Below are 11,281 nucleotides of genomic sequence, written 5' to 3' on the forward strand. Positions count from 1 at the left end.
CAGATGGCCCTCCTACTACTTTCAATCTAGTATTTTCCAGATTAAGTTAGTTCATTTAGCATTCACTACAACTGCAGTGCATGGTATTGGATGGTCAGACAGTAGGAGGGTTGACTGTGTACGGAACAGATGAATTCACCACATGATACACTATTACTGTCTGGCATAGTTCATTTAGCATTCACAACAACTGCAGTGGATGGTATTGAACGGTCAGACAGTAGGAGGGTTGACTGTGTACCAAACAGATGAATTCACCACATCATGTCTGATTGTTAAAATTGTCTACAACTTCTTTGAAATCCAGTGCACAGAAAGGTTTTCTAAGCACATACATGTATGGGTTACCAATCAAACAAGTGGTGGACATGGATTGTAACTGGTTTCCTGCAAGTTTTCGCTTAGCAAAGTTGTAGGCCTGCTTCAAACACAAAGTTCTTTTTCTCTGCTTATTTATTAAGGCTGGGTTCTGGGTTTTTTCCCATTTTCTTTCTCCATAGGATGAATTTTGTTCATACATAACACAAATCTAATGCAGTCATATTATTTCTTCTGCAAATTTGTAACACCTTTTGCCTTTGATTAACTAATTTTCACGACTGAGCTTTCTTAAATTTTACCTGTTTTCACAATATTTGATGTAGTTTCAAATGGTTGAGTAGATTACCTATGTTTTGTTTGTGAAGGACGTTAAGAGTTCTCCCAGAACTGAAATACACGTGCTCTATAAGAATGTTATATTTTTGTGATTGTTTCCTCTGTATATATCCCAGGTCGAAATTCCAGTTGAACCTAGTTAAACTGGGTTTAACTGGAACTAGTTGAAACCAGTTGATAAACTAGATAAACACAGTTTAAACAAGTTGGTTTAATACGGAAAATGGATAGAGACCAACTGGTTTATAATTTTAACCTAGTTGGACACAGTTAAACCTAGTCCAAACCAGTTGGTTAAGATGGAAAATGGACGAGTTTGGTCACTATTCAGTTGAACCAGTTGACCCCAGTTAACTAGGTTCAACTGGAATTTTGACCTGTATACATGTAGCAGAGCAAAATTCTACACAAAATGTGTTGCAACTCAAAGATCATCATTTGCTACTCCAATATCAGCATTCATTCCTGTGCACAAAAATCTGTTCAGTTGAAATATTTTGTTTTGTAGAATTGCCGAATGAAACTTTCCCCTGTTATTATTGTTATTTTCAATATTATTTATATTTGATTGGGATTCTTTTCCCTGATCTACTACAGGTTTGAAGTATGATGAATATGACCGTTTTGTTTTCAGCAAGTATACCAATCTATGTAAGCCTAGGTCACGTTCGCCACTTGACCACACAAGTAACAATAGACCGATCCAGTTTTTATTAACACTAATTTTCAGAGTTATTATGAACCAATGTACAGACTCTTTAACAGCATAAAAGTAGAACAGACAAGTAAGTACCCGGTCAACAAATTAAAGACACTGGACACTATTGGTTATTGTCAAAGACCAGTCTTCTCACTTGGTGTATCTCAACATATGCATAAAATGACAAACCTGTGAAAGTTTGAGCTCAATGGGTAGTCAAAGTTGCGAGATAATAATGAAATAAGAAACACCCTTGTCACACAAAGTTGTGTGCGATCAGATGCTTGATTCCAAGACCTAAAATTCTAAATCTGAGGTCTCAAAATCAAATTCGTGGAAAATTACATGTACTTCTTTCTCGAAAACTACTCCACTTCAGAGTGAGCCATTTCTCACAATGTTTTATACTACCAACCTCTTCCCATTACTTGTTACCAAGTAAGGTTTTATGCTAATAAATCTTTTGAGTAATTACCAATAGTGTCCACTGCCTTTAATGTAAATAAAATAAAGGTGATTTTTCTGGTTTTAGCGGCCTAATAAAAACAAGGAAGATACCCCGAAGGAAGATATCTACGACTATGCCGAGTATCAAAACTGCGTACCAGTAGAGGAACACTTACAAGTTCCGACCGGGAAAAAAATTTCAGCACCATCAATTTATCAAAACTTCAAAGTTGTGAGTGTTGTTTTTTAAAACTCCACATTGATGGAGCGTCTTTGCATTTTGCGACTCACAAAATATTAACAGGAAAAAAAAAATACTAGAAAAGATTGCATGAGTTCTGTTTACTAATGTAGCTAATCAAGTTTGAGTTTTAACAAAAGCGTACAAGTTACTTCAAGGCTAGCAAGAAGCAAGATTCAGGACAATCTGCCTCTTCTGAACTTCTCGTCTTGGAAAACTTTCAGATTCATTGATTTTGTCTGCCTTTTGTCTTTTAGCGCGTGGGACCAATTTTATAAAGCTTACCCACAGCAGAAATTCTTACTTAGCAGATTTATTTCATTATAGCGGGGGAAAAAAAAAACATCAACAAAAAAATTAGTAGGATATCATTGTCCATTGACAGTTTGCAGTACTTTTGACTGCATGGGGACATGTTTGGACCAATTTTACGCGATGTGAAACAAGTAAAAATGAACCCCGTTTTAATTATTATAAATGTTTGGTCATTGCAACAAACAATCAACCAAAATAAGACCAAATTAATTAAGATATTGGTCAAATTAGGAGCTAAATTCGGAGGTGTGAACATTTTCTAAGGATGGTTTTGAAAAACTTTATCAAACTTTTCTGAAAAAATAATGCATGCACAGCTGTTTGACCAATCACATCATTCTAGAGTTTAAACATTGACCAATAGTAGAAGCTGAAATCATAATAATGCAAACAAAGAGCATTGCATGCAAAGCTGAGTTGACCAATAACATTACAGACAGCGTTTTAGAAAAAAACTGAGTTGGCGTGATCAATAGAAAAAACCTGTAACAGCATGGCAGACTACCTATTCGTTCTTTGAGTTTTTAGGCCAATTTCGAATTAGCAACTGTGGCTGGTTTTCTTTTCATTTATTCGGGTTGTGATTTCGCCAAGGACTGTCAGAAAAGCAAACTTAATTGCTGTATTATCCAAGAACCCAATGGAGAGAAGACAAAGAAGGAAGTTTCAGTTTAGATGTGGAAATATTTCAGGGAAAACCCATGCAGTCGGGTAGGACTGAAAACCCAATTCACAAATGCAGTGCCCTCAGTGTGGTTCAAACCCAGGCCCTAGAGGTGGAAGGCTAGGAAAGATGCCACAGCGCCAACCCGACCACCCAAACCAACCACTATGTTAACATGTACATTGAAGCATAAAGCATAGTTCATACTTCGAATGCAAATGCGATACTAATTTTGACACAGCCCTGTTTTTTCGCAGCGAATCAGGAGTTGAGCACTTTAAACTTATGCATTCTTTTGTTTTCGACTTTGTGACACATTCGCATTCGCAAAAGAAAGTATGAACCTGGCTTAAGACTGTTCTTGACAACAACCCAATTAGCACTAGCCACAGCCACTAGTTCGGAAATGGCCGTTACTTATATTAAGTGTAGCCTCTCTGGCTTAGTCTCTTGTTAGTCATTTTGAAGCCCTTGCACTCTTGGCATGGGAATTCAAAGTGGCTATTGAGGCTAAACCCTGAGTGGTTTAAGGAATGAAATGGTTCCCAAAATGGCAAATAATTGTCAGACATGGCAGCCATGTGTGACATTTGTGCAAGGCCCAAAAAGACAAAAACATGTTAAGCGGCACCGCCCGCTTCCTTTTTAGAGGTTGCCTCCTTTTTTCTCCTTTAAAAAAAAAAAAAAGAAAAGAAGGATCCGTTTTAACGATCTCGGACAAAAAGAAAATACTTTGAAAAACAGCCCAGATTTGCTGTGCGGCCATTTTTGAAAAAAAAAAGGTCCTTCCTTTTTTCAAAAAGGCAGAATGCTAAACATGTTTGTTTTTTTTTTTTGCCCAAAGAGACAGTAGCCATAGGCCAGTAGTCGTAGGCATGTAGGCCAACATTTGCCATTTTACGCATTATTTAAAAAAAAATATTGAAAAGTATTCATGAGAAAACATATTGTATGACTTAATGTGTGTCAAGTATGATAATATTTTGTACAACCTTTTCCGGCCTGTATTTTATGTTAATTTTAATGATATTTAACCGATTTTTTTGCAGTGAATGGAAAGTTTTTTTTTAAAGTTTCATTTTGCAGAGGCACCTTTTTAAATCCATTCTAACATCTAGGGCTAACCTAGTCACTAGAGTTATGTCTCTTAAAGACAGTGGACACTATTGGTAATTGTCAAAGACTATAGCCTTCACAGTTGGTGTATCTAAACTTAGGCATAAAATAACTAACCTGTGAAAATTTGAGCTCAATCGGTCATCGAAGTTGCGAGATAATAATGAAAGAAAAAAATACCCTTGTCATATGAAGTTGTGTGCGTTTCGAGACCTCAAGTTCTAAATCTGAGGTCTCGAAATCAAATTCGTGGAAAATTACTTCTTTCTCGAAAACTATGTCACTTCTGAGGGAGCCGTTTCTCACAATGTTTTATACCATCAACCTCTTCCCATTACTCGGCACCAAGAAAGGTTTTATGCTAATAATTATTTTGAGTAATTACCAAAAGTGTCCACTGCCTTTAATTAGGATTTTATGAGGGACCCAAACAGTGGACCTGTGAACAACCCAGTGACAGTGGTCCCTTCCACTGGAGTTTTGTATGTTCATTTATATGCACCATACAATTGCTCTGCATGTTATCTTGGCTCCAATATCATGGCTCTGCTTACCGCCAAATTCTGCGATCACCATTTTTCGCTTGCTGTGCAAGCGCTGAATTTCTGTGCTAGCTGTGTATGAGAGGAATGCCTTGTAACGTGGAGTACGTACAAGCAAAAATTCCCTGCTTGTTGTTCATGTTGTAAGCGCGGAGTTCCCTGCTTCCGTAATTGCTGATTCTTTGCTTACAGTAAGCAAAGCCATGAAATTAGGCCCTGCTTTTGTGTTCAAAACGCTTGTAACTGTTTAAAAGCTCTTATTTGGTTGTTTCTGTCGCTACTCCTTTTGCTTGTTGCATGCTCTAGTTCACCAATGCTGTCAAAGTCATTGACGAAGACCTGTACCTGGAGTTATTAGACGACGCTGTGTTTTCTCCACCATTGTCCCCTAAGCCCGAAAAGAAAAAACAGAATTTCTTTAAAGTGAGTTTGGTGTAGGTCTCATGGCTACCAGACAACATTTCATAATCAACCTAGAATTCAACAGAGTTTCCATCCAATCAGAGTTGCTGTTTTCATCTTTGTGTTTAGAGTCAACTTTGATTGGTTGATTGTCTGTTGATACTGTTCGTTATTATATGAAAATATGTTTTGGTTTGGATGATGTAACTGTTTTTGTCCTTTTACGTTTGTTTGTGCATGTTTTTGCTGGCTATTTTACACGATAGTTTTGCTGTTTCAGCGCAAAAACAGTATGTTGCAACCCAAAAAATATTCACGCCAAAAGGTTTTGTTTGTTTTATCAGTTGCTTAAACTTGCTAGAGAGCAAAGAAGTTGCTAGCAGCTTGTAGCTATACTGTTTTCTCTAATAGGATAACTAACTTGGATGGATTCTGTACACACCTCGGCCAAAAAGCCAACGTTTCAGTTTATTACAAAAAAATCAGTTAATTTTTAAGACAGTTTTAGCCAATGATAGCAAATGCTGTATGTTGTACTCTGACAGTAGAAAAATTCTGCTAAGCAAATGTCTTGGGTAAGCAAGAAACATTAGAGGTACGTATCAGTGACAGCATTGAACTGGTAATCTGGCTGGTAACCTATGTTTGATAAAGCAAAAGTTGTTTGTGCTTAAGTTTCTGTGCTTATTGGGCCCAGGTCTTCCAAGATGTATAAATGCTGAAGAAGGGAGGCTCTGCAGAAGATTGTGTACTGTTCCCTGTTTTGTTTTGTCTTCATTGCCTCATATTCCACTTTGGTTCATGATTAAAGACCACTCATTTGCAATCATACTTTAACGTAATACATTGCAATTTTCTTCCCATTTTCATTCCATTCAGCAGTCTTGATTTGATCATCATTGGCTTCATGGCATACTGATGAAAGCAGCTTTAATTAAAAGTTCAAACTTTATAACTTAGAAAGCAGTTTAATCGCTTACCTCTTTTAAAATTAACACAATCATAAAATTGCACACTATATAATATGTACTTCACTCATTTTTTAATACTTAACTTGTAGAAATGAGCTAAACAGTATTGTATTTTATATTTGTATACCACATGGCAGTATGTGTAATCACTTGTGGACGTCTCCACTTTTATGGAATGTTTTTTTCTTGTCAGATGAGAGATTGTTAAAATTCAAATGGGACATTTCTTGAAGGGAGCCTAAATCCAGATTCCTGCGAATGCTTTATGCGAAGCGAATCTGACCTCACAGCTCCTTTTTTTTTTACTGTGAATGTTTTGCAAGAGTTGAGTACAGCCCAACTTTGTGGCGGGAAAATTTGCATCGCATTCGCATTTGCAGGACCATCTCCTCCTCTTCTCATTATTTGTTGTCATTCTTTAACCCCCTCTCGTCAACATCACAGGCTGTCCAACAAGCTGGCAAGAAGAAAATGCCCTCCTCCCCGAAGCTGACCAAGAAGGACAGCGAAGAGACTGAGAGTAAGAAAGACAAGAAGGCGAAGAAGAAAGACAAGGGCAAGAAAGATAAGAAGAGCAAAGAGAAGGAAGAGGAGGTTGCGAAGGAAGAGGCTAAAGAAGAAGAGGAGGAAGTGGCCAGGGTTGAGGCGGCTAAGAAGATCGTGAAGAGACAATCGGGTAAGGAGACGAAAAAACAGTTTTGTGCGGGTTTTGTGTACTTGGGGGTTTGTCTTGTCTGAATTATGGCAGACAGATTTGAAAGGGAAGCTGCTGAACAAAAGATCATCATGAACCTGAACTGTATTGTTTATCAATGATCAAGGACTTAATAGGGACCATGGTTTCCTGTCCTACCACTAAGAATATATAGAGGCTTTATTCACGGTGTCGGGATTTCCTCCAAATCTCCTTCAGCTTTCAGACTTTCTGAAAAGTAGGAGAGCAGTAACCAAAGAGAGACGTCTCAAGCCAGACGTTTCGGAATTCCCTTCCTTGTAACATCCCGAAAGCCAACACATTTCAGCTCTTCAATATTAGACTCAAAACCCATTTTCTTCACGTAACATTTTACTTGTATCGTTTTTGTATTTTCTGTATCAATGCATTGTTTGTTTGTATTCATTTCTGTGTCATGTTTTTTAAAGCGCTCCTATCTCTATATGGTTGCCATACAAATGCCTGATGTACGGTACAGTGTATGGAAGTCGGTATGTATGTATAAACGACAAGATGCTGACTCTCTATCATCTGTTTTTATCTTGCAGTCATCAACAAGTTTGAGAAATCTGACAAGAAACACCTCTTGGATGTGGACCGCCTGGAACAAGAGCGGAAAGAGGTGGAGGGCAAGAAACGAGAAGTGACCAAGAGGAAGATTGATCTGAGGTGAGTCTTACACGATGCCATCGAATGTGGAACCAGTTTATTTTGCCAGTGTTTTGACCCCCCATGGAGGGTTCCTTGCAAGGCTTAGAAAAACTTATAATAACATTAATAATTTGGGAGGCTAACCATCTTTACACCCGGTTCAGACAGGAGGAGCCACAGAGGAGCGCCGAACCAAGTAGATTAGGAGCGACTCTGGGTTGACCCAATTATATTTTGGTTTAACACAGGCGAACTTAACCTAACATTTACATTTAGTTCAGAGGCGTTCCGAACCGACTGCAACAGTCGATCTTGCGACGTTTAGGGCGTTCAGTCGCTCCTACACTGTTTCAGATGTCAAATTTTTCATGAACTTAATTCAGAATTTGGTTCGGCGCAACCCTAGAGCGCCTGTCTGAAACAGGTGTTACTCACAGCTTAGAGCTGAACTGTGAAGGACGCGGCTACAATGTGTTTGAGAAGCAGGCATGCAACGGCACCTTTTGCAGCCAGCCACATCAACCCACTATGGCCACAAAGATCAACCAGAGAAAGTGTTTGATTTTTCCCGAGGGAGGAAAAACTGGATGGTTTGGAACAGAAGAGAACCAACACACAACTCAACTCACATATGGCCCTGGCCGGGAATCGAGCCAGGGTCACCTTGGTGAGAGGGCGAGTACTTTACGTCCATATACAAGCCAACCATGCCCCCCGTAAACATGCCTTGTAAAATCCCTTTCCAGGTTTTATTGTATAACCCAAATGTTGTTAAAAAAAACCAACATGGAGTAGTTTATACATGTTTTTTTTTTCCTATGAAATTTCACCCTGATCTGAGATGATTTTTTCAATTCTCGTTATTAGATCTCAAAAGATGGAATCAACGGATCCCAAGCAGAAGGAGTTAATCGAGGGAGAGCTGAAGAAAGCTCAGCAGTCTTGGAGTGAGTGTAGCAACCGTCTCGCTTTCATCAACATGGAAATTGAACGATTCACTAAAGGAGGCGAAGCTAATATGAGGATTGAAGAGAAACAGGTAATATCTGACCCAATAAGCCTTTTTGAGATTTTTATTTTATTTATACATGTATACATGTATATTTTTTTTATGCAAGTTGCCAGACACACAAGGCCTGAAAACCACTTCAAGGTGTGGGCTACAGTTATTTTATTCCAATGGCCAAATGCCACCTACTCTTAGGGCTGAAACAGGGTTACCCGTTGACAGTCCATTCGGATGTACGGCTTGGGTATCATCAGTCTTAAGCCTGGCCGGTAGAGCAGAAAGCACTACCTCCCCAATTTTATGTAGCAAGTGTCACGACAGGGTTTCAAACCCACACTCTGCTGATGATCAATGATCAAACACGAGAGCTTAATCGCTCGGCCATGACACTGTCTGTATTATTATACAATGTACATGGCGGCGAATTTTGGCTTCTGCGCGTGTGTACTCCACGTTACAAGGCATTCTACGCTTACAAGGCTAGCGCAGAAATTCGGCGCTTGCACGCAAGCAAGGAATCGTGATTGTAAGCGTAGAATTCGGCGGTAAGCAGAGCCATGAAATTGAGCCCTGGTCCCTCCTTGTCGAAAAATAGACAAAAGATAAATCTACAAATTTACGAAGAGTGGGCATCAGAACTTGCTCTTGGTTCTTTGTTCATTCTGTGATGAATGAAAGGGTGCTTGTTAACCGTGACTGTCGGTAGTTTTCACGGACGTATGCCGAGTTTAACAGCTACAGAGATGTATTTTGTCATTTTCTAATTCACTGAGTATAATTGTCGTTAATTCCTTTTTGATGTATATGTTCATTTCCTTATGAAACATGTTTGTTCTGAATGCTTCACCCGAATAACTTTAATCTAATGTCTGAATGATTTATAAACGACTAACAGCAATCTCATCTTGTGTCTTGTTTCGTACCATTCTGGACTCATGTTGCCATGGTTTAACCCTCCATGTAGCAATTCCGCATGTCAATGGTACGGGAATTGTCGTTTAAGGAGCCCGCGTTTAACAGACGAAGCAGAGATCGCCTGTCCCTCTGCGCGATGAAAAGCTGGAGTTTAGTAAGTTCATTCTCGCAAAAACTAAACAGAGAACAACTTTTTTCAAATTTCCATTTGCGTTCTCTGTGTCAAAGTTTGTGGATTTTATTTTTCTGGTGCATGAAGCTCTAAATGGTGTATTTCTGGGTACATGTACATGTAGTTTTGTAAAATAATGTGTGCCTGTTGTGAATTTTGGTGAATTACTTTTTGATTCACTCTTGTAATGCTTTAATGTTTGTGTGTAGTTTCGCATGTAAACCAACATCCATTATCACATGAGTCTGACGACATCTTTGGATGTCATTAAAGGAACACGTTGCCTTGGATCGGACGAGTTGGTCAAAACAAAAGCGTTTGTAACCGTTTTTTATAAAATGCATATGGTTGGAAAGATGTTTTAAAAGTAGAATACAATGATCCAAACAAGTTTGCCTCGAAATTGCGTGGTTTTCCTTCTACTGTGCGAACTAACATGGTCGGCCATTTATGGGAGTCAAAATTTTGACCCCCATAAATGGCCGACGTGTTAGTCGACGAGGTAAAAGGAAAACCACGCAATTTCGAGGCATGTTTGTGTGGATCATTGTATTCTACTTTTACAACATCTTTCTACCCATATGCATTTTATAAAAAACGGTTACAAACGCTTTTCAAAGACCAACTCGACCGATCCAAGGCAACGTGCTCCTTTAAAAGAGAGAGTTGAAGTTGTTTTTGCTTCACAAATTATTTCACCTCAACTTGAGTATTACTTTTGTTTTCCAGGCTGTATCGTAACGGTTTACCGGATCAGTGTACCATATCAGTTAATATTTTTATCGTTGTTATTTACATTGTTTCAAAATTTCAATCCATTTACTTCTTTCATGACATTTATATTCTCAAGAGAAGATGATAAAGTTTTTGTTTTTAAAATGTGAAATGAAAACCTTAATTTTAGATGGATTTATCGTGTACTTTTTTTTCTGGTTTGTGAATGTTTTGTGTCATACAGTCCTCTTATTGATACAGTACCTACATGTAGTTAATTATTTAATGATAAATGCATCCTAAATGTACCCTTATTAAATAGTGTGCTGTTAGTTGCATGTAGCATGCTAAAAAATGTATATTATTTCAGTTGACATGGTTGATATAATTATGATTGTTTGTTCTTACTGTGTACTTGTTTTAGAATATTATTTAATTTATAGTGTTAATTAGTTATTAGTTTCCTACATTGACCATACAACCATTTGTAATTATTTTTAGTTTCATAACTCATTTTTAGTTAAAACAAAATTGTAGTTTGTCATTTCATAATACATCTTTAGAAGACAAATCATTTTTTTTTTTTTTTTTTTTTTTTTATAAACTTCTATCGTCATCAATAATAACACAATCGGTTCTAAAAACTGATCCATTTTTTTCCCCCCGTTTTTTTTTCTTCATCTATCTTTCCCAGGATACTGCCTCAGCAGAGATGGCAAAAAATGGGATATCGGAATCGGCAAAGAAAGATTCAGCAACGATATCCCCTGGCATGGAGGTTATGTCAAAGTCGGCTGGTAATGTGCAAAATAAACTCAAGGTGAGAAACAATTCACATTTAGCTTGGGTGATATATCGCCGACAATATTTCGCGATGTACGATACAATCGCAATTAATTAAATTTGACATCATCAGTCTTCAAACTCCCAGTGAAAGTTGTAGAAGAGACGGTCATAGCATAAGAGAGGTGTTCAAATGACCTATTCTTCTGGTTTTACTCCCAACCTATGGGGTGCAAGATGTTGAACAGCTAGGAAATACACCGCGTT

The 11,281-nt window shown here is 38.0% G+C and overlaps 1 protein-coding gene across 7 annotated transcripts in view; it reads left to right on the plus strand.

Moving 5' to 3' along the window:
• The window catches only part of LOC139950389 (uncharacterized), a 75,767-nt gene that overhangs the window by 58,631 nt on the left and 5,855 nt on the right, over positions 1–11,281 (plus strand). For 4 of the 7 annotated variants that reach the window (XM_071949024.1, XM_071949023.1, XM_071949026.1 and 1 more), the window contains 5 exons: positions 1,890–2,036; positions 6,500–6,731; positions 7,319–7,439; positions 8,289–8,460; positions 10,926–11,051. In XM_071949024.1, coding sequence (XP_071805125.1) covers positions 1,890–2,036; positions 6,500–6,731; positions 7,319–7,439; positions 8,289–8,460; positions 10,926–11,051 — 798 coding nt within the window. Of the gene's footprint in view, positions 1–1,889; positions 2,037–4,988; positions 5,106–6,499; positions 6,732–7,318; positions 7,440–8,288; positions 8,461–10,925; positions 11,052–11,281 lie in introns of all 7 variants that reach the window. The other 3 variants (XM_071949028.1, XM_071949029.1, XM_071949027.1) reach the window with 2 other exon arrangements.

Source organism: Asterias amurensis, chromosome 18 (genome assembly GCF_032118995.1).
Source record: "Asterias amurensis chromosome 18, ASM3211899v1".
Taxonomy (NCBI): Eukaryota; Metazoa; Echinodermata; class Asteroidea; order Forcipulatida; family Asteriidae; genus Asterias; species Asterias amurensis.